Here is a 26,979-nt window from a genome sequence, read left to right as displayed (position 1 = left end):
TTTTTTAGTCACTTCTATTTTAAAGTCTTACGAATTATTCTAGTACTTTACGGTGAATTTTTAATTTCCGAATTCCTACGGAATACTCTAACAGGGTGACCGTAGGTCAGAGAAACCCTAAAAATCAGAGAAAATGAAAAATTGGTATGTTGCTTTCTCCTGGCGATTATATTTTTGATTAAAAAAATTATTCTTTGGTTGCAAATTCCATAATTTTGTTAAATAGACCTCCATTTTTTCTTAAAAATGGTTAAACCTAAATTTTTTTTTATTTAAAATGAAATATTTTTTGGTTAAAATATCTACTATTAAATTATTTATTGAGAATTCTTTTTGAATAAATTTCCGTTGATGATTCATCATTTTAATTGTAAAAGCATCTCATTGCGGTGGGATATTTAACTACTTTGATGAAAACTCATTTTTTTAAATCATAAAATGCAACTATTCCATTTCTGATTGAACATTGATTTTTTCTAATTAAAAAGTCAACTACTTCGGTTAAAGTTGAATTAATTTGTTAATAATTTTGTTTTGACAATGTCAAAACCTTAGAAGTTTAATATTTTAAGATTAGTTTATTTAAAACTTAGAGGAATTGAAATTGTATTATTTATAACTAATGAATGAATTAAATAATACTAAAAAAACTTTTAAACTGAATAGTAATTTTAAATGCGGAACATTGAAAATGAAAAAAATTCTACTCCAGAACCTTGTAATTTAAACAAATTCGAACTTCATTTAAAACTAAAAAAATTTAGTCGCCAAAAATTTTTATATTACATTTTTTTATAATCAAATCTTTTAAAATTTCAATAATTTGAAATAAATTAAAATGACTTGAACACTGATAAATTTTAAATGCTAATGAAACTTTCCGAAATTCAACGGATTAAATTTTAGTTACAAAATTAAAACCTGTGTAAGGGAAAAGTTTAAACTTAAGCATAATATTTTCCAATTTGAAATGATTTATTTGTTTAAACCTTCAACAAAAAATCGGATAATTTTAAGATATCACATTGAAAATTAAAATAAATAATGCACAACAAGATTGCTGTAATATGATTCCATTTTTTTAAATTGTACAATTTTAACCTTTGTAGTTCGAAATTGCTTGATATTTACATCTAAAATTATCAAATCCAAAACTATCATGGCTTTTAATACGAAATTTTGTAATATTTAATAGAGGAATGCTCTTTTAATTTTAAATAATTATTTGAATTAGAAATTGCAATATGGTGAAATTAAAAATTTGAAACCTCTATTTAGAAATTGTAAGAAAAAAATTTTAGTTCGATGGCCTCAGGGTCAATTGTTTTAGAATAGCGCATTACAGCTATAATTTTGAATTAAATTTATGAAAATTTTAAAGACGATTATTATATTATTAATAACTATCATGTCAGGTAGTATCAAGTGAAATTCAAAACGACCGGATATATTTTTTCACTAAAAAATGTGATTTCTATTAAAAAATCACTATTATTTTAAATACGGGGAATACGAGAAATTTCCCGATTTAATATTTCTCTCCCGGCTTCATCCCGGATGGATGGCCACCTTAATTTAATTTTTAAAAATATCAAAATTCACTTCCAGTATCATTAATTCCAAAATTGCTGATTTTTTATGATTGACAGGAGAAACAAAAACGTCTTAACAAATAATAATTGTTTAAATAGTTCGAAAAAACTGGAGGTCCGTTTTAATCACATAAAAAATTCCCGGTCATTCCTCGGTTTATTTCGGTTCGCAAACTTTTTTCACGGTCAATAAAATAAACAAATTCGAACTACAAAGCTGAAAAATTTTGTATTTGAACTAATCAAAACTGAGCTGTAGATCATTTTAAATAATTTTAAGCTAAAAACATTAAAAATGATACGATTAAATTTTTGTAAGAAACTAACAACTTCTTAAATTAAAAGTTAAATTAGTTTCATTTTAAATAGTTAAAAAATGCTTAAAAAGCTTTACAATTTTATTTCAAAATCTCGAAACATCTAAATGTTGTTTTAAATTTATTCAAACTTTCAATTATTTAAAAATTTTCTTAAGGATTTCTAAATATCTTTTATAATGATTCGAATTCTTAAATTTCTTTTTAATCCTGTAAAATAGAACATATTTTTGACAATTTTACAAATCTTTTTAAATGTTTTTAAATATTCTCTTTAAATTATTTCTTCAAAATAAAAAGTAATTTTCAATTTTCCTACGAATCTCAAGAAAATGTTTTTTATTCTTTTAAATCCGTACATAATTCTTAAAAAGCTTATAACTTTTTTGTTTGAAATCTGGAAAAATCTATATTTTGTTTTAATTTACGCCGTGGATTATTTGCATTAAAATGTAGGTACGAATAGCCAGATTCTGTTGATATACGTAGACACTTCGTTTAAATTATTTTAAATCATTAAAAAATTTTAATTAATTTTAAATCTTTGTAGACCTTCTAAATATGTCTTCAACTCAGTTGAATTTTTTCTAGGAATTATAGATGTTCAATATTTATTATATATCAAAATTCAACCATTTTACTTGGAAATTAAATTTTTCAAATAGAACAATTAAAATTGTAACGTTCAATATTTGGTTTTTTGTTTTGTTTTGAATATTTGATTTATAAATATCGATTTTACATGAAAAATCAAATATGATTGTTATTTTTTTTTAATGACAAAATTTCCAATTTTAGGCTAAAACGATATTTTAAATTTGACAAAAGCCTTTAATTATGAATATATTACTTTGAAGTTATTTTAAAATTGAAAGTAGCTCATAAAGTTTCAATCTGGCGTTTAGATCTGCGTGAATACACTAAGAATTGCAAAATTTTAGTTGAAACAATTTAATTTTTAACGTTGAAATCTGTAAATTCTTAAATTTTCAACTGATTCCGAATCATTTTGTAAAATCAATTCTTTTTCACTTGTTAATCCTTAATTCATAGTTCAAAAATAATTATAATTTATATTCACTTTTATCAACGAATAAGTTTTTTATCTAAAATTTTCGATTTCAAACGCCACTAATTTTTTTATTTTTTAAGACTTTCAAACTATAGTTTAAAATTCTTTAAATGAAAAATGTACGCTTAAAAATTAAAATCCAATATGGAAAACTTGTAAGTGAAAGACTTCCGAATTACACATTGGAAACTAAATGTTATCATAATTGAAAAGGATAAAAATTTAACTGATTATTTTTAAAAACAGACCGCATATTTGAAATTTTGGCTTCGTTCCTTAGAAAACACCCAATTTTTTCTTTAAATTAATATAAGGAAGATATCTTGTGAGTTTTATGCGAGCTAAATAATTTTTGAGGCCTTATATATTTGTCAACTTGTTGTTGAATTTGTATTAACATAAGGAAGCTATCTTGTGAGTTTTATGCGGGCTAAATAATATTTGAGGCCAGGAGATTTTTTTTTAAGCCAGCCAAATTGCAGAAATTTTCTTAAAATCTTCCACATTCATTTTTGATAAATTTGTAAATATTTTTAAATATTCTCATAACATTAATTTTCAATTTTCCTGGGTAATCTAAATTTGTTTTAAATAATGATGCTTCTTTTCAATTATTTGAAATCATTTCGAATTTTAAATTAATTTTTAATTATTTGAAAACTTAAATATTTCTTCAACTACTCGATTTTTTTCTACGAATAATAAGCTTTAAACTGTTATTACAAAAAAAAAAAACAATTTGACTTGAAAATTAAATTTGTTTAAATAGATAAATTAAAATCGTAACGTTTCAAGCTTAGATTTTTTTGTTTGGTTTTGAATATTTAATTTATAGTTACTGATTTTAAATGAACAGTCAGATATTTCTCAATTTTGAGTAATTGTTCTTTTTCTTAACTTAAAATTTTTAAATTGAATTGTTTAAAAATGGAATATTTTAGACTAAAATAATATTCAAAATTTAATAAAAGCCACTAATTAAGAATGTAATATTTTGAAGTTCTTTTAACCCATTAATGCCAAAAACGGACGATTTTTTAAATGATTTTTTCAACCGCGATTTGAAATTTGAATCCGATTGTAAAAACAATGAAGGAAAGTAATATTCGATGAAAAATTTTCTGAACTTTCGATTGGTGTTTTAGAATTTTAAAAAATCATATTAACAAAGTTTTATTTATTTATTTAACAAAAAACAAAAAATTTCGAATGACAAAAAATTTTCATTTCATATTTTATTTCGCGTTTTTTTAAAATAAACATATGAAACTTTGTCATTATGAATTTTTTCAAAATTCTGACAGCACCAATCGAAATTTCGGAATATTTTACATCGAATATGACTTGTCTCAATTTTTTTACCATCGGATTCACATTTAAAATCGCGGTTGAAAAAAGCCAATAAGACTTTCCAATTGAAACTGATTCGACTCGTCTTGTAAAATCAATTATTATTCACTTTTCAAATCTTAAAGTGCAGTTCAATTTAAAAAATGATTAATTAATTAATATTCACAGTTGATCAACCAATAATTCTTTAATCAAAAGTCTTCGATTTCAAACGGTTTTCGTTATTAGTTGTTCAAGTCTAAAACTGCGTTTAAAAAATATTAAAATTAAATTTTACGCTTAAAAATTAGAGGATAAAATGGAGAAAAAAAATTTCATTGAAATATTTTTGAATTTCGCATCCTAAACTGAAAAATAATTAAACTGATGGCACTAAACTAACGATAATTCACAAAAACAATAATTTACCTAATTATTTAAAAAATGGTTGAAATCTAAGTAGAACAGATTTTTTTCTTCAAATTTGTAAAATCCCGATCAAAAAATAAATTCATTACAGTCATCACAGTACCTATTGACGTCAAAAAAGGTGAATAGGTGACATTTTTTCTCAAATAGGTGACAAATAGGTGATAAGCAAATGTTAAATAAGATAAAAAAGTTGTGATTTGTTGTAAATCGAGAGATGCACAGAAGTTTTTTTCTTTGATTAAAACGTCCACCCTGAAAATGGAGTATTTACATTTCCACTGAGAACTAATTTTCTATTAAACAAAAATAAAAAGTATTTCTTTACAAAACCATTTTATTGTTTACAACATAGATAAATCCGTTACAAAATTTTTGATTTTCCAAACAAAAAAGATGAATAGTCTGCATTTTTAAACCATAAAAGTTCAATTTTTAACCAAAACATTAAGCAGATGAATTTCTACTGAGAAAAAATTTTCTGTGAAGAATGAAAAATAATGTTAAGCAAATTGTTGAATCTTCAACAAATAAAGATTAATGTTTGTCAAAAAATTTTATAGTATTTATTTCCACTACAAAGCTTTAATATAAAATAAAAAAACAGTTTGATTTGACCAAATAGTCTATATTTTCAACATTACTAGATTTTGACAAAAAAAAGACGAATTTTCAACAAAAAACATAATTTTTTAACCAAAATGTTGAATTTTTACAATAAACGGAGTAGACAAATTTTCATTGAGGATGAATTTTCAATAAAAAAGGAATTTTCTACACAACAGTTTAATTTTATATCAATTTGTTGAATTTTCAAGTCAAAAAGCCTCATTCTCTATCAAACAATTTAATTTTAAAAACAAGAACATGAAACAATAACAAAAAAGTTAATTTACAATTAATCAGTTGACTTTTTAAACAAAATATTTGAATTTGTAGTTTAAAAAAACTTGTTTGCAACAAAACGAATTTTTAATTAAATTTTTTAGCTAAAAAAACGAATTTTTGAAATAAAATTATGAATCTTCAACGAAAAGAAATGAAATTTAAAAAAATTCGTTCAACTCTCAAATGAGGAGTGGAACTTTAATGAATAATTTTTTTGGTTCAAAATTCTAATTTTTAGTTACAAATTCTTCTATTTAGTTAAAGATTTAACTATTTTATTAAAAATTAAAGTCTTTTGTTAAAGAGTAATCGTTTTTGGACAACAAATTATATTGCTTGGCAGAAAATTCATTTTTATTATTGAAAATTTATATTTTTTGGTTGAACATTCATCTTTTGTGATTGCAAATTAATTCTTTTTATTTGAAAAGTCTATTATTGTATTTTTGTTTAATAAATAATCTCTTTTACTTAAACAACATACTTTTCGTGAAAATTCAACGATTTTTTTTAAAAAAGTCATCGTTTTCGGTCGAAAATTTATACTTTTGTACAAAATTCGTCTTTATTTGTTGAAAATTTATCCTTTGGTAGAAAAATATTTTTTTTTTAGTTGTTAAAAATTCAACTTTTACATTTGAAAGTCAATAATTTTTATTGAAAAGTCTACTATTATATTTTTGGTGTTTAGTTCAAAATTCTACAAATTGTTTGAAAGTTTATTTATTTTATTGAAAATTAAATTAGGTTCTTAAAGAGTCACCTTTTTTTTTTATTAAAATTAACTTCTTGGTTGAAAAAATCTATTTCGATTGAAAGTTAGTTCTTTCTATCAAAAACAAAACAACAAAAAAAGTTTTTTTTGTTTCAACTATTTTGTTAAAAAGTCATATTTTTTGGTCGAATATTGATACTTTTTGGATTGAACATTCTCTTTTACTTTAAAAATCGTCTTTTTGGGTGGAAAAATCAACTATTTGCTAAAAAAAAATATCACCTTTTAGCTAGAAATTCATCTCTTGGTTAAAAATTCTACTATTTGGTTGAAAATTTAACTGTTTTGTTTAAAAGTCATCTTCTTTAGTTAAAAATTGATCATTTTTTATTGAAAGCTAATTATTTTTAGTTGAAAAAAATTATATTTTTATTTTATAATTAATCTAAATTCAACTATTTTCTTAAAAAGTAATCTTTTTTTATCAAAATTTCAACTGACTTATTAAACACTTGTATTTTTTTTTTATAGGAAATCAATCCTTTTGCTGTAAAAATCCTCATTTGTTAGAAAAGTCATATTTTTTATTTGAAAATTCGTCTTCCTTGCTTCAAAATTAAAGTGGCTTGTAAAATATTCATCTTCTCAAATTAAAAATGTATGATTATGTTTGAAAATGCAACTCTTCCTGGTTGAAGTTTAATATTTTTTGTTTGAAAATTCGATCATTTGGTTCAAGATTCGTCGATTGGCAAAGTGTAATAAAAACTTTATTTGGTGTGCAAGTTGAAATTTTGAAGAAAGTTGTACTTTTTCAACTGAAAAAGGTGACAAAAGATGAGAAGCCCCAAAATAGGAGAAAAAGGTGACAAATTCATAAAATAGGTGACAAAAGGTGAATAGGTAACACTCTGTGATGACTCTGTCATTTCCCGGTTTTCCCGGATCACATAAAATTCCCGGCCCAGCGGCCACCCTGAAAATAATTTTAAAAAATACTTGCAAACTTGTCGCTCATCAAATACAAAAAAAATACACGATGAAAAAAATTCAAAAAAGCTCGTCTCTAGAATGAATTGTAAATAAAACTACTACTTTGCATTTTCAGGACATAACCCAAACTTTCTGGGAACCTCAAAAAATAACAGAGCATCCTGCAGCAAAAAAAAAGAGTTTTTTTCAAGCCACCCTAGCCACCCTGATTGATGGAAGCAGAAATATTTTAAAATAATCAAATTGGAAATACTATACCTTTAGTTTAAGGTAATAATTAACTTGATTCGTCTTCACTTTCTCTTTCTTTGCCTCCAGGACCTTCAAAACGATCCTCTTCATTGAATCCGAATCGATATCATCCAGGATCGCAATAGCCTTCCTGGCCAACTTCTTCAGCAACAATTCATCCTGAACAAGAACCAAATCTTCATTTGCCAAATCCCTCTTGACTCGAATCGACTCGATCAGCTTTTTAGAAGATCCTTCTCCATTCTCTTCTTCACTCTGCGATCCCCTTTCAATCTTCACCTGCTTGATCACATCCTCCACAACCGGGATCCTCTCATCTTTCTTCGGCTCCATTTCTCGAACAAGAACATCAAACTCTTTCAAAAAGGAATCAAACTCCTTCATCCTATCCGCGAATTCCTCCTTCTTCTCCGCCTCCACATGATCCTTATCCAAAAGCACCTTTTTCGCCGGTTCATCAACCACAACCCTCTTGATATTTCCATCATCACCCTCCACCGTCAAATTCAAAGTCGGCGGCTCGAAATACTGATTAGGCATCGTCTCGTAAGTACTAAATTTTCCCTCCTGCGCCACCTGATCAAAAAATTCAGTCTTCGAGTCCTCATATCCTTCCTGGTTCAAAACGGAACTCGCCGAATTATTTTCCGAGGGCATATTTGCTGGAGAAAAACTGGTACCAACACTCGAGTGCAACTCATTTTCAAGATTTGTACCGGTGCAATTATTTTTCGTAATCACTCGACTGTTTTCTTGCCAGGGCTTCTCTTCCAAGGTCACGAGGCACCTGTTGATTGGGACGCCGGATTGAAGAGAGCATTCGGTTCTTTCCACTAGGGAAGTTTTCAAACAAGATGTTTCTGCGATTAGAATCAGAAATTCGTAGCGGACGACATTGGCATTTGGTGGAACTGATCTCGAGATTCTGAGGATAGTGATGGCCGTGTGTTTAAAATCACCGGGGAGAGAATCGTCCATGGATTTGACGATCTGGTCCACGAAAGCCGAGACGCCCGGAAGGTTTCTGGGATTAAGCTCGTAGGGACATCCGGGACAATATGGGGACTTATTGGCTGGAACAGCAATAAAGGGACGATCATTGTGGTCTGCTGAAGTCTGAACTTCATGGTCGAGTTTTATATTATCTCCGATTGGTTTTTCTAGGGAATCGATCTGTTCGTGATCGGGATTTGGAACCTGGGGTTTGGACTGGGGATGGAGATACAAGCATTGAACTGAATCTCGATTAACGCTTACGGCTCCTCGCTCGTGTTGCTTGACTTCGAGGGTGCAAGCTTCTTTGGGACAGACTGATTTATCATCGCAAGCTGGGTCGAGGTTGAAGGTGAGTCTGTAGACTGTGAAGGGCGACACCTCCTGGAAAGAGAAATTTAATTTTGAGCTCAATTTGTTCATTCCAAAAATTCATAAATTCAGGTTGGAAGTTTTCAAAATTGGGGTTCAGAGTGGCCACAATTTTTCAAATATATTATCAATTGCGAAAGTCAACGAATATCACCAAACATTTTTGCAAGAAATCGATTCCTTTAAATCATATAATAAGTTCAAAATTAATAAAGTTCTACTCCGAAACTTCAAAACATCAACGCATGCGAACTTTATTTAAAACTGAAAAAAATGTTAGTTACCAAAAATTGCGATATTAACACTTTTTTATACTCAAATTCATGTCCCGGAACTTAGATCCGCAAACTTATTTTTTCGAAAAAATGAATGTGCTAAATTGTGCTAGATTTATGTTCATTTGTGCCGTAAACGGTTTTTTGAAAAATCAAACAGTACGGGCACAATTTTTAAAAAACGTTTTGTTTTTTTGCTAGATCCGCAACTTCTTAATAGGTAAAAAAGAAAGGTTAGGCTAAGCGGCATGAAAGGAAAATTCCAAAAAACTAACCGTTGAAAAATCAAAATTTCTATTGTTTTTAAAAATGTCGAAAAACTAAAACTTGTGTTGAGTTATGCTCCATAAATACAGTATTTATATCCTCTAACAAAATTACGTGAGATCAACAGTTCTCATATTAAAACTCAAAATGTAAAACTAAAAAAACTTAAGATCCAAAAATAGTCAAATTTCGAAAAACTAAAATTTGTGCGGAGTTGTGCTCGACCAATGCAGTCTTTACTTCCAGGTAAAAAAAAATTACATAAGATCAAAAGTTGTCAGGTTAAAACCCAAAATGTAAAAATTAAAAAACAATGTTCTGATTTGTGCTCGATAAATGCAGTTATTATTCAGCGCAAGCTTTGGTTTTTCGAAATTTGATTATTTTTGGGCTTTGTACTTCTTTTGAGTTTTACATTTTGAGTTTTAATATGAGAACTGTTGATCTTACGTAATTTTGTTAGAGGAAATAAAGACTACATTTGTTAAGCAAAACTGTGAACAAGTATTAGTTTTACGAAATCTTTAAAAATAATAAAATTTTTTTTTTTTTTAATGGTTAGGTTTTTGAAATTTTTCTTTCCTGCCCAAAATTGTGTGTCCTTCGAGCCGTCTACCACAATCTTTCTTGTTGCTCTGGTAAGAAGTTGCAGATCTACAAAAAAAAACGTTTTTCCAAAATTGTGCGCGTATTTTTTGATTTTTCAAAACACCGTTTATGGCACAAATGAGAATAAATCTAGCACAGTTTAGGACAACTTTTATTTCGAAATTGCATTATATTTACACCTAAAATGATTAAATTCGAAACTGACTATCAAAAATTTTAATATGAAATTTTGAAATATTGAATAGCGAAATGGTTCTGATGTTTTGATATTTAAAATCGATACTACAATATTGTGAAATTTAAAATTCGTATCCTCCAAAAAATAATCTAAAAATTAATTTAAAGTTCGAAAAGCTATTGTTTGAAACTTCGGTCATTTGTTTACAAATTTATTTTTGTAGGTTGAAAATTAAAGTAATCTGTTAAAAAGTCTGTTTTTTGTTGAAATTTAATTATTTGGTTGAAAATTCATCAATTGTAAGTTAAATGTTAATTTAATTTAATTTAAAATTAAATTTTTTGTTTTAAAATTCGACTACTTTCTTGCAAATTAAACTTTGTAGGTTGAAAAGTTTTTTTTCATATCAAGTTTTAACTATCAAGTATTTTTTTATAGAGAATTTATATTTTTTGGGTTAAAAATTTATATTTTTTTGCAGAAAAGTAATCTTTTTTTGTTAAAAATTAACTTTTTGTTGAAAATAAAAATTTTCTGGTTGAAAATTCAACTGGTTTCTACACAATTTCTAATTTCGGCTTAGAAATTTAACTATTTGTTTTTGAGTTAAAGTTCAATCTTTTTTCTTTAAAAATTCGACCATCTAGTTAAAAATTCAATTTTATAGGTCGAAAATTCATCTCCTCTGCTCGAAAATTCAACCATTTGGTTAAAAATTAATTTGTTCTTATTATAAATTCAACTATTTAGTTAGTTAAACTAATAAGGACACTGAATAAAAATCTCATAATTTAAAACTGCATTATTAAACTTACAGTTAAAATTTTTAATTGGAAGAATAATGTTTATTTTTAACTCAATTTTATATTTATAAAATTAAAATTCAAGAAGTTCAAGTTACAAATTTTCGAAGTTGAGGAATTTCTAACGAAGAACCTTAAAACTGAATAGGTTGAATTTACATCATTTTAAAATCAACCATTTCAAAGTTGAAAAATTTTAATTTGTAACAGGAAGATATTGAAACTGGAAAAATGTGAAAATTGAAGTTTGACTAATTTAAATCTGTAAATTACCGAACATGGAAGCATAAACAATATTTTGTTTAGGGTCTTTTACCATTTTTAGAATATAGATTTAAAAAGTGAGTAATTTACCAATTTAAAATTCAAAATCGAACAGTTTTCTTATAAGAAACTTTTTAATGAGAACAGCTTGAAATTGTATCATCTGAAGAGTTTCGTCTTCAGCTCTGTTTAAAAAAATGTTAAATTAAAATTTTTTGAAAATATTTAACAATTGAAGCATGTTTATAATTATTGCATATTCTGTTGAGCTATAAAACTGACTCATTAAATTTTGACTGTATTAAAAATTAAAAATATATAAATGAATAAAATAATTTTAAATTTAAAGTTTTTAAAAGCAGGTAATTTTTCATTTAATACACTTTAATTAAGATAATTTCAAATTTAAAGCATTAAAAATTGCTGGATGTCAAATTCAAAATTAAAGATTAACATTTTTAAATTGTAATGAGTACAATATTTTGATATGAAAAGTAAAAATCTTGCAGTTAAAAATTTTAATTAGTAGACCCATTCGAAATTCAACAATTATTTCTAGTATGGAAGAGTGGATACTTTCAAAAATTAACTATCCCTCACTAAAAAATAAATATACAAAAAAGTCGCAATATCGATGTTTTTATTATTCATTGTAGACTTTTCTCAAACTTATTGCACTGAATTTAAGTGATCCGGAATAATGTTGTTTTTTATTATATTTCAAAAGTCGGATCGTTTGATTTGGCATTTTACTTCGATGCCATATGCTTCTTGTTTACATATTATCAGTAAATGATATCAATAAGCGTATCTAAAGTATTACTATCTTTTTTCATAAAAAAATATCATGTTAAAATTGAAGAAAATACTTTTATTCTGTTATTTAGTATGAAATCGAAGGTAATGTTATACTTGTAAAACTGGAAATAGTTCAAAATCGGACAATTAAAATTAAATTATTCAAAATTACATGATCATTAACTTACATTTTGTTTAGAATTAAAATTCAATTTAAAGCTTTTCAAAATTACAAACGTTAAAAGGATTTTAAACATTTTAGGGTATTTTGTAAGATTCCAAGGGATTTTTATATAATTTCCGAGGATTATTCAATTGATTTCAATAATTTAAAGATATCTTAAAGAATTTTTAAGGTTTTAGAATTTTTTAATTGAAAGGAATTTTGAAGGGCTCTCAAGAATTTAAGAGACTTCAAACGATTTGAAAGGTTTTAAAATATCTTCGGGGATTAAAAAAAAAGTCCAGGAAATTTTAAATTTATTGTAGTAATTTAATAAAATTTTAAAAGATTTGAAATAGTTTACACTATTTTAAAATGAACGAAGACATTTTCAAGAGATTTCAAAAGTTTCCACAGATTTCAAAGAATTTAAAGTATTTTAGGGTACTTTAAAAGATTCCAAGGAATTTTTAATAGATTTCAATCATTTAAATTTAAAGGGATTCCAAAATTTAGAAAATATTTTAGTGTATTTTTAAACATTTAACATTTCAAATACATATTTGAGGGAATTTTTAATTTATTTCAATAATTTAAAAGGATTTTAAAGGATTTTGAACATTTTAGGAATTTTTAAAAGATTCCAAGGCATTTTTCATAGTTTACAATAATTTGAAGGGATTCCAAAGAAATTTGATATGAATAGGGTGTTTTTTTTAACTTTCAAGAATTTTTTGAAAGTTTTTAAAAGTTTCAAGGGATTTAAAAAGATTTTATCGAATTTAAAAGGATTTGAAATATTTCGGCGGAAATTTTAATTGACTTTAATCATTTCAAATAATGTCAGAGAATTTGAAATATTATAGGGTATTTAAAAAAATCCAAAGAATTATGAATAGATTTTAATAATTTTTACGGATTTCAAAGGATTTAAAATATTTGAGGAAATTTTAAATTATTGCAAGGAATTTTTAATTGATTTCAATAATTTGAAGGGATTTCACGAGATTTAAATTATTTTAAGATATTTAAAAATATTGCAAGGAATTTTTAGTAAACTTCAACAATTAAAAGGGATTCAAAGAACTTCTCATATTTTAGGGTATTTCAAAATATTTTGATGATTTGAAAGGATTCCAAAGAATCTTAAAGGTTTTGCGTTATTTTTAAACTCAAGGAATTTTCAAGAGATTTCAAAACATTTTAACTGATTCCAAAGGATTTGAAATATTTGAGAGAATTTAAAAAAATTCTTAGGAATTGTTAATTGATTTCAATAATTTGAAGGCATTCCAATGGATTTGGATTTTATGAAATTTGCAAACATTTTAATGATTTTAAGGGATTTATAACGTCCTCAAGGTAATTTAATCAATTTTCTAGAATTTCAGGAAATATCGGCAAATTTCATAGAATTTCGCAGGTTTTCAAAAATATTTGAAAAGATTTTCAAAACTTTTTTGCACGAAAATTGTTTGTTAAATTTTATTACTAATAATTTCTGAAATTTTAAAGCACTAAATATTCATTATAAAATTTTTTTATATAAAAAAACGTACTTGAAAGTGATGTTGGATTTCCGACTTGAAGAAATAAAATTTTTAATAAATACCAATGAAAAATAGAGACTGGATTTAAAAAGAATTGAAAGAATAAATAATATCTCAATTTGCAATTTTAATACTTAAAATATTTGTCTGTGATTTTCTTTTGAATTTAAAAACGAGCAATTATCTATAATTCAGTATGTTAAAGTTTGAATAATTAAATTTTTGCGATTTCATTCCACAAAATCAGTACTTTTCTGCGTCGTTGAAATTGATATCTACTGAAATACCAAGGTCTTAGAAAGCCATCGAATAAATTAAAAATTGGAATCTCCCAATGTCAAAAAATTGAGAAGTCTACTCTTGAATAAATAATTAGTTCTGATATAACTCAACTTTTTACATCATAACTCAACGCACGCGTGTTATTCGATAACCCTAACTATTTCTATCCTATTTTATCTGCAATTGATTTCCTTTAAACTGCGAGCTACTTAAGAATTGCCAGATCATGAAAAGTGCATAATTTTGTAAGCTATAAATGTTTGTTTAATTTTACTTTTATTTTGAAAATAAGTGATTAATTACTTTTTCTAATCAGGATATTTATTATCTACAAGCCAAAAAATAATACATTCACTTTTGTTCATGAAATTTAATTACGATATTTAAACACGAAAGTTAAACTGAATAATATAATAAGCAATTTTCATTTCGAATTTCAATTCTCTTAAATTGATTATATTTAATTATGGATATCTATTTTGTTTAAATTAAATATGACAAGATATGCTAATATGTTTTATTGAAGAGCAAGCATTTCATTTTCCTTAATAAGTTAAAGCCGTCAATTCTTATCTTTAAAGTTAAACAAAATACGGATCAAACCGTTTCTTATAAAATAATGCGAAATCATTAGTCTTGCTGAGTCGACATTACTTCAAAAATAGAGTCATAAACTTTTTATTATTGTTTCAGAAATGTAATCTCTGTCCTCATATTTTTCATCACACTTTTTTATTCCCTCAATAAATTTTACTTATTATCAATGATTTGAAAAAGAGGGAACAGTTATAATAATAAAAGAATTAAATCTGACAGATCAAATATGAGTTGTAAAAACTTACGAGGCATTTATCCTAACATATGAAATAAAAACAAAACGACACATTATCCACAAATCTGTCAAAAGAATTAAAATTCAGGGTCAGACTCATTTTTGGGTAATATTGACATTAGACATTGACTTTGTTACAAAAAAACCTCGCCTTTAAGTTGATTGCACGGTAAGCAAAATCAAGAATATTACACAGTTTTCTGTCCTTGGCACACTTGAATAAATTCATTATTCATTACTATTTCACCCCTGATCCAAGCACTAATTAAAAATTCCTCAACTCAAGAAAAAAAATTATGAGAATTAAAAAATAATTTTCATATAAATTCAAAGAAATTTGGAAGAATTTGCAAACATTGCGCAGAACGTGTCATTGATGAGATTTTACAGAGATTTTAGCCTCTTTTTTAACGTTCATAAAAGAATGCATTATTGAAAAATGTATGTATTTTAAATAATATTTCATTCAACCATCTGCAATATTTTTTTTAAGATTTCAATTTTTATGTCAAATCATTTATATTAGTAACTGAACCTTTTTCAATTTCTAATTATACCTTTGATATCTTCGAATTTAAATTTTTTGATTTTAAATGCTTCCAATGTTCCTCTAATTTCCAAATTTGAATCTGTGATTAAACAATTTTTAATATTTTTAATTCGAAACAATTCATGTTTAATATTTTGAATATAAAACCAAACCATTTTAACAAAAACATTAAATTTTTAACAACAAAAAAATGAATTTTTAATTCAACAGTTCAACTGTCAAACAAGCAGTTGAATATTCAACTAAAAATATTTTGATTAATTATTGTAATTTTAAAAGCAAACAGTAGCAATTTTAATTTAAAAAAGATTAAATTTTAACCAAAAGAAAACCAGAAAATAAAACCAAAAATCTAACGACCACATTTGGAAAACCACTATAAAATATTCCTTTTGCAATCTGTAATATAACAAAAAACTTTTTTCTCCTAAAAAAGAAAAGAAAAAAATGTCTTTCCTTGTTTATTAGCTTTAAGGTTATATAAATATAATTTTTCGAAGTTTCGCGATAAAATTGTAAAAGATTTTTAAATATTTCAAATATATCAAAAAATAATCTAGAAAATTATAAATAAAAATTTCTTATGTTAAAACAACTTATACAATTTAAAAAAACATTTGAGCAGTGTTAAAAATATTTAGGATTTTTTAATACTTTTAAACTGACTCGAATTATTTTGTGAATATTTGAAAAATATTTTGTAGTGTTTCAAAATTTTTTTAATATTCTCTTCAAACTCATTTTTCAATCTTGAAAACTTTCAAAATATAGAACAAAAAGATTAAAATTTTACTTCGAAATATTAGAAAGAATAAGTTTTTTTAATATTTTCAAATTTTTAATTATTATTAAAAATTAAGTATTTCGAAATTTCAGCGATTTAGGGCTATTTCAAGCAATTCTTTTTTAAATTGTTCAGTTTTGAAAATTGTATTTGATTTCTAATTGCTAATTTTAAATGAACAGTTAAATATTATTAAATATTTAAAAACGGTCAATTTTTTAATATACAAATTTCAGCAGAATATTTCAAAAAAATAAAATTCACCGAAAAAATAAACTTAGGCCGAAAATGTTTATTGAAATAAATAATATGTTCCCAAAGTGAAAGTTATGAAAACTAGAAAAATTTTTAATTCACAAAATTATAAAAATTAACGAAATATTTAAAAACAGGATATTTTCAATTACCAAAATTTCGTAACGTGTTTTCAATTACAAACTACACGTGCATGAAATAAAATATTATTCCAACAGATACAAAATATGAAAATTATTATTTATATCTTTTCTGAAAGTTTGGTAATTTACTAATATCAGGAAGTTGACATTTTTCTGGAACGTAATGAATTCGAAAATTTAGTAATTTCAATAATTTAAAATGTCTGAAGTTTCTATTGTCGTTTACTTTCACTTTCGGAATATTTAAATTTCGTTATTGAATATTATCGGTATTTTTTTGTAATTTTAAATTTGATAAAATTTCATTTTTTGAACATTTTATTTTTTGGTAATTATATTTCCCGCATTGTTGAACATACAGAACTTTGCATTTTCGTTGAAGTCTTGCAATCCCATCTATTAATTTGAAATTACTAAACAAATTTGATAATAGTTTATAAAGTTTCAATGGTCGAACTGGGGTTTCATTTAAAAATAATTTATTTCTTTATATTAACAAATCAATTTTTTAAATAAAATATTTCAGATAATTAGACATATATTTTATTATAATCATAATTATTTTCCGTGAATATCATACATTTTTTTCAGGTTAAATAAATTTTTAACTATAAAAAAATAAAACAGTTGAATTTTCAGTCTCAACAAAATTGCCCTCCAAAAACGAATTTTTCAACAAAATAGCTGTATTTTCAATCAAAGTAATGAACTTTGAACTAAAATGATGAATCTTTAACTGAAAAAGTTGCACCTTATACCAATAAGATGAGTTTTCAACTAAGTACATAAATTTTTAACCAAGATTTGACGTTTTATTTTCAGTTGAAAAATTAATATTTTAGGAAAAATACGGATTTCCCACAAAATAGATAAATAATCAAAGAAAATAATTCTTGAATGAAATTCATAAATTTTCAAATAAAAATGATAAACTGCTAACCAAAAATTGAAAATTTTAGTGAAAAAATTAATTTTTAACAGTTAAAAACAAATTTCGAATAAAATAGTCAAATTTTCAACTAAAGAAGTAAGGTTTTTCAATCAAAATCATGACTCTTTCTTTTTTTGTAAGCAAAATGTTTTTTTATGAACAAAGTAATTTCGCTTCGAAATTACTTTAATTTCATGTGTAAACAATAAAAAAATAACGAATTAAAAAAAAACAATCTGTATTTCAAAACAAATATATGAATTTTCAACTGAAAAGATCAAGTTTAACGGTGAATTAATTTTCACAAGAAAAAAAAAATGATTTTTAACAAATTAGTTAAATTTTCAACCAAGAAATATTTTTCAAATTTTTCACAGATAAAAAGACGCATTTTTGACAAAACAGTTCAATGTTCCACAAATATATTTTTCTAGGTCAACATTTTTATTTAGATAATTGCGTACAATCATGTTTTTGTACTTTTTCCTTATTTACTATTTACTTTTTGCTTAAAATTCCTATTTTGGCATTGAAAAGTAAACTAAAATCTTTTTCGGATGAAGTCAATTTTTTTATTTTTATTTTTAATTAAAAAATTCAAGTTCACAATGAAACTGCGCCATCAGAAACTGTGAACAAAATGTAGGTCCGCACAATAAAATTCGGGAATTTTCGTTCACAGGCATACCAGATCAGGATAAAGCACAAAAAATTAAAAAATCGGCCAAGCCCAAAAAATACGGTTATGTTCTGATAAATGAGAGAAAAAGTTAACTGAAATTAATGTTTAAAAAAAGTTGAAAATTCAAATTATTATAATTGTCAAAACATAAATTCACTGTCATTTCCCGGTTCAGCGGCCACCCTGATTACTCATTTTTGCCATTTTTTTTTATCATCCTACTTTCGATAAAAAATCACCCGAAATCCTGTTTCTTTTTTAAATAATTTTACGCAGTAGACTTTAAATGGGAAGGCCTTGAATTTAAAAACGCAAACCTTTAATTCTGTGTTTTCCAATTTGAAACGATAATTTTGTTTTGAATTTTTCATTTAACGCCTTCAATTCTTAATCATATTGTTAAAAAATCAAAACACAACGATCGGAATTCTTTTTAAATACGCGGGGCTAAACAAAGAATGTCAACAAAAAGCACTTGTCAGTTGGTATAAATCGGAACCAAAATAAATTAATCATTAGTTTATCTCTTTGTGATTAATTAATAAATATAACATCGATTATTTCCGATAGAAGAGGTAATTATATCAAGCAAAAAGGAGAAACTATTTAAATAAATTCTTTATAGGGTCTTAGAGGTTATGTGGAAAAAAACACACTTTATAATATTATGACACTTACCAATTTTTGAGCACTTATGAGTTCACCATTTTGATAAGTGTGGTGATTTGGAGAACTTTCATTGAGAGAATTCAAGGCAGTTTGAATAAGCAGATTAGAAACGCTCGTTAAGGGGACATTGACAGGTGCTGTTGACAGACCTTTTACTACAAGCAAAACACAGAATGTCGTAAACGTAAAATTCCGCAAAGCGGACATCTTTCCCGTTACGTCGCGCCCAGACAACTGTTCGCGAAGTGGGACTGGGAAGTGGGAAGTAGACCAAAATGTCTGCTGTTTATAGTCGTCGAGGTGGGGGAAGAAGGAATGAGTGATCACAGCGAGAACTGCGAACTGTCAAATTGAAGTTCAGCAAATATTAAAGAATGTCAAGAAACCATTAATCACAGGGTATGGAAGCTCTATTGTATGGGAAATAGGGGAATTTTTCTTCTAAAAAAAAAACAAATAGCAAAGAATTCTATCCTCTGTCTTTCCCTTTTTCCCTTTTCCACCCCCCCCCCCTTCCCATTTAAAGAACGCCAAAGAACAGAGATCACAGTGGCTCAGCATTTCTATTATAGGGGAACTAGGGGAATTTTATCGCAACAAAATTAGTAGAAAAAATTCTATTCCCTGCGTTTCCCCTATTCGATTTTCCCCTTTGCCCCTAAAAAAATTTAAGAAAGCCAAAAACCAGAGGTCACAGTGACTCGGCAGTTCAATTGTAGGGGAAATAGGGGAATTTGTCTTTAAACAAAAAATTATTAGAAAAAATTCTATCTTTCCCCTATTCCCCTGCGTTTCCCTTTTTTAAAAGTTTCCATTTTATAATTTTTCCCGTTTTCCCTTTTCCCCAAATATTAAAGAAAGCCAAAGACCAGAGATCGCAGTGACTCAGCAGTTCAATTTTAGGGGAAAAATGGGAATTTTTCTCGCAAAAAATTCTATTTCCTTTGTTCCTCCTATCCCCCTGCGCTTCCCCATTTTCAAGTTCCACACTTTTACCCTATTCTCGAAAAACTTCCCCTTTTCCCTTTAACTCCCCCTCCTCCCGTCCACTTCCCCCCAAACATTAAAGAAAGCCAACGTCCAGAGATCACAGTGGCTCAGCAGTTCGGTTATAGGGGAAATAGGGGAAGAAAAAGAAATACTTACAAAAAATGCTATTCCTTATCTTGCCCCTTTTCCCCTGCATTCCCATACTTTAAAACACCACTTTTTTCTCTATTCTCGGAAAACATCTCCTTTTCCTTCCTTTGACCTTTTCCAAAATATGAAAGAAAGCCAAAGACCTGCAATCCTTTCGGATCGAAAATTGAACGACCTTCTAAAGAACTCGTCTTTTGGCTTAAAAATTCGACGAAAAAGATAACATTTCTGCGCTTCGCTCGAAAGTTTGAGCGCGCTTAGGGTAAGTTCAAAGCATCGAAAACTGTAATTCGGTGATTGTGAATTCTATTTTGTTAAAACTCATTCGGCTTTAACGAACACAATCTCATCACGTATCTCGTGCTTGGTATGCATTGGTATTAAAACAGACGAAATTTAATTGTCCCGTTTAAAAAAATTTTTAAATATTTTGTGCAGTTCAGTTTGAATTCACCCTAAATTATTATTAGTTTATCCTAAATTTGTTTACATTCTTCTAAATTTACTGAATTCTATTCATTCGATAAAGTCTTTTGAAGTTTTTATTTCATTCACCTTGAAGTCGTTAAAACTCACCCTATATGAGGAGGCATTTGATCAAATTCTTTTAAAGTTTCTTTAATTTTCCCCTAATTCATTTCAAACTCATTTTTGAATTTATTGAATTATTATTGTACAAAACGTAGAACTGATTTATTTTGAAAGTGGTTAGTTTAAATAAGTTTAATTTGGAAATGTTATATTAATTTTTTTTAAACTTATTGAAAATTGTACATTTCAGTATTTTTTAAAAATATTATATTTATTTTATAAGATATTATCTTAAAACTATTCACCTTCTACGTTTTTATTTTTTTAAAGAATGTTTGCGTATCAAATTCCTTGATTCAGAAAGTGCGCTTTTTATACTTTGAATCATAATTTTTGTTTATTTTTCATGTTTTGAATTTGAAAATATAAATGAGAAAAAACCATTTTGGAGACTAAAAAAACTGGTAAATTTTTGTATGCTAAAAGTTAAAAAAACGGCCTGTCGTATGAAAAAAATAGGTGAAGGGAATTTTGTAGCTACGTTTTGGATCATACGCCCTTATGAATATTTTAATTTGTCTTGTGCCGTTTCTCCAAACAGTCAATTTCATTATTTATAATGTTATTTTTTACGATTAAAACGGAAACCACGCGTTTTATCAAGAAATTATTTCAAAAATATTTTTATATTTTTTTGGGATAAACAACCTTTCTCTTATATCTTGTGTCATTTTACCAAAAATGTAATTTTTTTATTTTTAATGTTGTTATTCACGATTAAAATAGAAGCTACCAATCATATAAAAAAAACTATTAATAAAAATTGCTGTTCTCTACTTTCGGTAAAAAATTTTATCTATTTATTTTTCTTAGTTTGTGTCATGTGTCGAAAAATTTAAGTTTTGTATTTTCACTGTTTTTTTATAAATAAAACAAAAACTACGTGTCCTATAAAAAAGTGAATAATAACTAATTTGTAGATATTTTTTGGGTCCATAATGTTTGTCTCATAATTTTTTTCCTACCGTGCATAGTTTGACGACAAAATACAATTTTTTATTACTTTTTGTGTGATCAAATTTTTAATTATCAATTTTTCGGAAAAATTCAAAAAGTTGTTATGATAATCTTGTAGGGCTTTCGAAAATTAACATTTTACTTTTCAAGTACTATGAACAAGTGTACAGAGAATTTTTGAATCATGAAAAAATGTGGTCTCAAAAACTTTCAAAATACGCTCACTTTTAGAATTTTTATCCAAAATGGCTGACCAACGAACTTGGCATTTAGCTTAGGACACTAAAAGAGTGTCTCAAAGGCCAATATAATAGATTATTTTGTTCAAAAGTTATCATGCTGATAGACAGACATAAAGACAGACAGACACATTCGTAAAAGCCTGTTTTTCGGATTTAAGGGGTCTCAAAACGTGAATTTCTGACAAAAACTGGGAGGGGATCAAATTTTACACGAATCTAATACCTTCTCTAATGAGAATGTATTAACATGAAAAAATAACAAATTATTAATTAAATTTTTTGAAACCCCACACACGAGACGAAAAAGAAATTAAATGACACAAGTTGTGATTAGAATGTGCCCACGAAGCGGGCAGATTTTTTTGTTTTTTTACTGTTAATCATGTTTTTCATGATTAGAGCCCAAACTATAGATCCTATCAAAAAGTCGTTAATAAAAAATTTGGAGATCTTTTTCAAATGCACAATTTTTGTCTTTTCATCTTTTACCGTATTTTGCATAGGTTGGCCGAAAAATGTAATTTTTGGATTTTTCGTAATTTTGTATGCTGTCAAAATATGAAATTTTGATTTTTCAACAAAATTCCAAAAAAAATTTATGATAATCTTGTAGGGCATTTAAGAAGCAACATTTTTCTTCTCTTGGCTTTTTTCATGTCGTGCGTTATTTGGCCTAAAATGTACATTTTCGTGTTTTTTTTTTTTAGTTTTGTAAATGCTATAACTCTGGTAATTTTTAATGTTATGAAAAAAGTCATTAGGATAAATTGTTCGAATTTTTGAATACTATGAACAACCGTACAAGGAATTTTTGAAAAAGTAGTCTCAAAAATATTCAAAATGTACCCACTTTTAAAATTTTTATCCAAAATGGCTGGCTAACGAACTTGACCTTTAGTTTAGGACACTAAATGAGTGTACCAAAGGCCAATCTAATAGATTAATTTTTTCAAAAGTTATCGTGTTCACTGACAGACAGACAGACAAACACACATACATACAGATGTACAGACAGACACATTAGTAAAAACCTGTTTTTCGGATTCAGGGGGTCTCAAAACGTGGACATTTGACAAAAACTGGGGGGGGGGGGTCAAATTTTACACAAATATAATACCTTTCCTGATGATAATGTAAAAAATTTCACTTACTTCAAAAAATAATCCGCTGGATAAGTTTTATTTAATTATCCTCTGTCTGAAGATTAAATTTAATTATACTCATTCTCTTAAAACGAAACTTAGCTTTGTCTATACAAAAAAGGAATGTTTACAGGAAATGTAAAGCGACTCGATATCACATATGCAAGTCACCTTTCAACAAATTATATAAATTCTTTCAATTCCGCAACACCTGCAAATATAATTTTTCTTGTTCTCCACTAATGAAAAACATTTTTTCTCAGTATTTTAATTTTGAATTAATAAAATGAGGCAAATTATTCTTCTGGATTCAAACTTAAACAATTTCAAACAGGAAACAACGTTACCAATTTTTGGCTATTTACCCCCCCCCACCCGCCCCCCGGAAATAGAAGAATAATAGGGGGATACATTTTTTATCTGAATTAAATGTATCAAAATTACCATCTTGAATTCTATATGGAACACTTTAAATTAAGATTTAAGTCGAAATGCATATATTTCATTTTCAAGAAAATAGTTACATTTTCAACCCAAAAAGATTTTCTTTCCAACCTATAAAATGCGTTTTTGAACAAATATTTGAAATTTCAAACAAAAAAGATTTAAATTTATACAAAAAGAGTTGAATTTTCAACAGAAGAATTTATTTTCAACCAAGAAAGATGACTTTTCTACTTAAGACGAATTTTCTAGGAGCCAAATTAAACGAAAAAATAGAAGTTTTTTTCAACCAAAAATGGAATCATCAATTTTTGAGCTAAGAAATTAATTTTCAATAAAAAACTAATTTTCGACCTAAAAAAGATATTTGTTAAACCAAAAATAGAATCTTAAAGTTTTTAGTCAAGAAAATTAATTTTAAACAAAAAAACTGCATTTTTAGCTAAATAGTTGAATTCTCATCCAAAAAGATGAGTTTTCAACAAAAGACTTTAATTTTTAACCGATTTTTTTACCTAATTATTGAATTTTCAAACCATAAAAGACTATATAATAATTTTATGAAAAAGTAGAATTTTCGACCCCAAAAATATGAATTTTCAACTTAAATGATGAATCGTCAACAATATTTTTTTTAAGTAGTTTAAATTTAAATCAACTACTTTGATTTTTAACCAAAAAAGGTGAAATTTCAAGCAAGAAGCTTAATTCTTCACAAAAAGGACGAATTTTCCAAAAAAAACACATGAATTTTCTACTGGAAAAGATAAATTTTCAATAAAAAATATCAATTGTTAACAAAAAATGAAAAGGATTATAAATTTAATAGTTTAGTTTAACTAGTAAAAAAATTATAATCCTCACCCAAAAAAAAAAACAATTTTTCTCAAAATAGTTTAATCTTATTTAAAATATTTGATCTCAAGAATAAATTTCTACAAACATTCAACCCAAAAGATGATTTTGTAACCAAGAGAATTAATTTTCTAAAACTAGAATATTTAGAATTACTCAACTATAATATTCTAGTATTGATGGTTTTAATACAAAAATTAAAAAACTTCCTGTTAAATAGAAATAGAATTCTTTGGAATTTTACTAATTTTGCATGCTTTGAATTGTGAGATTGCTGCATTTTCAATTTTTAAAAGGTTTCAAGGTTCGAATTAAATTATAAATTTATTTTTATAATTTTAGCTTGAAATGCTTCACTTTTGAAATTTTTCTGATCAAACTGTTTCATTGAAAAGTTTACAATGTATTTTATTTTTGTTTCGGAATTCATCTCGTTTAGTTAAAAATTCTACTATTCGGTTGAATATTTATTAATTTATTTCAAAATTTCAAGCATTTTGTTACAAAGTCATCTTTTTTAGTAAAAATTCCACTACTTGGTGAAAAGTCGAAATACTTTGTTAAATATTTATTATTTTCGTTGAAGATTTATCTTTTTGATGGAAAATTCAATAATTCCATTTTCATAAAATTAATGTTCTTGGTTGAAAAATCATCTTTTGGATTGAGTGTTGGTTTGATTTTTTTAAGATTCATCATTTTAGTCGAAAATTAATATCTTTGGTTGAAAATTTAACTTTTTTTGTAGAAAATTGATCTTCTTCTTTAAAAATTAATCCTTTTTTGTTAAAAATGCAACTGTTTAGTTTTAATCTGTTTTTGTTGAGGATTCAACTATTTTTTTGAAAATCCCTCATTCTTGGTTGAATTCAAATTCTTTCCATTTCAAAAAAAAAAAATTACTTTATTGAAATATCAACTATTATATTTTTCATTCAAAATTTATCTTCTTTTAATGAAGAATCAACTACTTAGTTCAAAGTTAAAATACTATTTAAACATTAATTTTGTTTTTTATTGAAGATGAATTGCTTTAGTCAACAATTTATATTTTTGGTTAGAAAATTAAATTTTTGGTTAAAAAAACATACCATTTTTATAAAAAATTGAACTATTAGGTAGAAATTTAACTTTCTTCTTGAAAAATCATGTTTTTGCATTGAAAATTCATTTTTTTGTCTTTTTGAATTTAAAATTCCAAAATTTTCTGCAAAAATTCGTTGTTTTATTTGGAAGAAAATGAACCTTTTTGACTGGAAATTAACTATATGCGGGGGAAATTTATGCTTTTTAGTTCGAAAACCAATTTTTAAGTTTAAAATTCTGCTATGTGGTTGAAAATTTAATTATTTATTTTTTTAATTAACTGTTTGATAAGAAATTAACTTTTTTGTTGAAAAATCATATTTGTGCATTGAAAATTCAACTGTTTTTTTCTTTTTTAACAAAATTCAACAATTTTTTGGAAAATTCTTTTTTTTCTAGAAAATTGATCTTCTATTAAAATAAAATTTAACTTCTCTATTTTTTGTTAAGAAATGTATCCTTTATAACTTGTAAATTCAACTATTTACTCGCAAATTCGTGTATTTTGTTAAAAATTCGTCTTTGTGGTTAGACAATTATTCCTTTTTTTATCATGGTTTTGGTTAAATATTTGGTGCTTGGAAATTTATTTGTTTTGGATGAATTTTAAACCTTTTTGATCAAAATTTCGACATTTAGTTGAAAATTCATCTTTATAGGTTGAAAATTCAAATATCTTGATGAAATAATATTTGTTTTTGTCGAAAATGCGACTGTTTTGTAAAATGTGATGATTACATATTTATAATAATAATTAATTATTATGCCTTAAAAATTAAACCAATTCATTACCACAGGTACACCACTGTTTAATTATGGAGATAAGGCCTAAAAAAGACCTGAAGGACCTTTTTTGATTTCACCACGGTATTTAGTGGCGTACTGGGTACCCAGGGGCGCGGCCGGGGATCCAATACTAGAGGCGATTCCTAAACTGTCACAACAACTTTTTTAATTTTTTTGAAAAATGGAAAATTAAAATTTTGATCAAACAAAAAAATAATGAAAAATAAAACATTCTGTTTCGTGGTCTAACTATGCAAGTTACAAGTCACCCACAAAAGAGCTCCAAATTCGTTCTTAATCATTTTTTATGGAACGCGTTGTTTTTATTTTAAGCTTCGTTTTTATTTTTAAAAAAATCATTAAAAATAAAAAATTAAATTTTTTATTAATAAAATAGTTTATTTATGGAAGGCGAACTCTTTAAATTATAAAAAGTAAGACAGTGAAAAAATGTCTATTTCAATACCCACGCATTTAATAAATTGTAATAATATAAATTAATTGAAACGATACATTTTTCAGGGTAGCTGAGAATAAAATTTAGAACAAAATAAGGAAGAATAATGTTAAATTATTTATTATAAATAAAATGTGTATTTTATTTCGCAATAACTAAATAAGAAATCCCGGGCCGAGGTACAAAAGTAAATATACGAGGGTAGTTCAATAAGTCCTTAGAATGAAGTATAAAAACAATTTTTTTTGGGTAAATTTTTTTTTATTTTTTAACATAATCTCCTTGGAGCTCT

The 26,979-nt window shown here is 26.0% G+C and overlaps 1 protein-coding gene across 1 annotated transcript in view; it reads right to left on the bottom strand.

Annotated features, from left to right (window-relative positions):
• Positions 1 to 19,208, bottom strand: part of LOC117173989 — a 38,113-nt gene extending 18,905 nt beyond the window's left edge. The window contains exons 1-2 of the mRNA XM_033362673.1: positions 18,997 to 19,208; positions 7,594 to 8,964 (exon numbers count right to left, since the gene is read on the bottom strand). Coding sequence (XP_033218564.1) covers positions 7,594 to 8,964; positions 18,997 to 19,194 — 1,569 coding nt within the window. The 5' untranslated portion in view covers positions 19,195 to 19,208. The remainder of the gene's footprint in view (positions 1 to 7,593; positions 8,965 to 18,996) is intronic.
• Positions 19,209 to 26,979: the final 7,771 nt, after the last annotated feature.

Source organism: Belonocnema kinseyi, chromosome 5, assembly GCF_010883055.1.
Source record: "Belonocnema kinseyi isolate 2016_QV_RU_SX_M_011 chromosome 5, B_treatae_v1, whole genome shotgun sequence".
Classification (NCBI taxonomy): domain Eukaryota; kingdom Metazoa; phylum Arthropoda; class Insecta; order Hymenoptera; family Cynipidae; genus Belonocnema; species Belonocnema kinseyi.
Note: the sequence above shows the minus strand (reverse complement) of the source record. Positions and strands in the feature narration are given on the sequence as shown.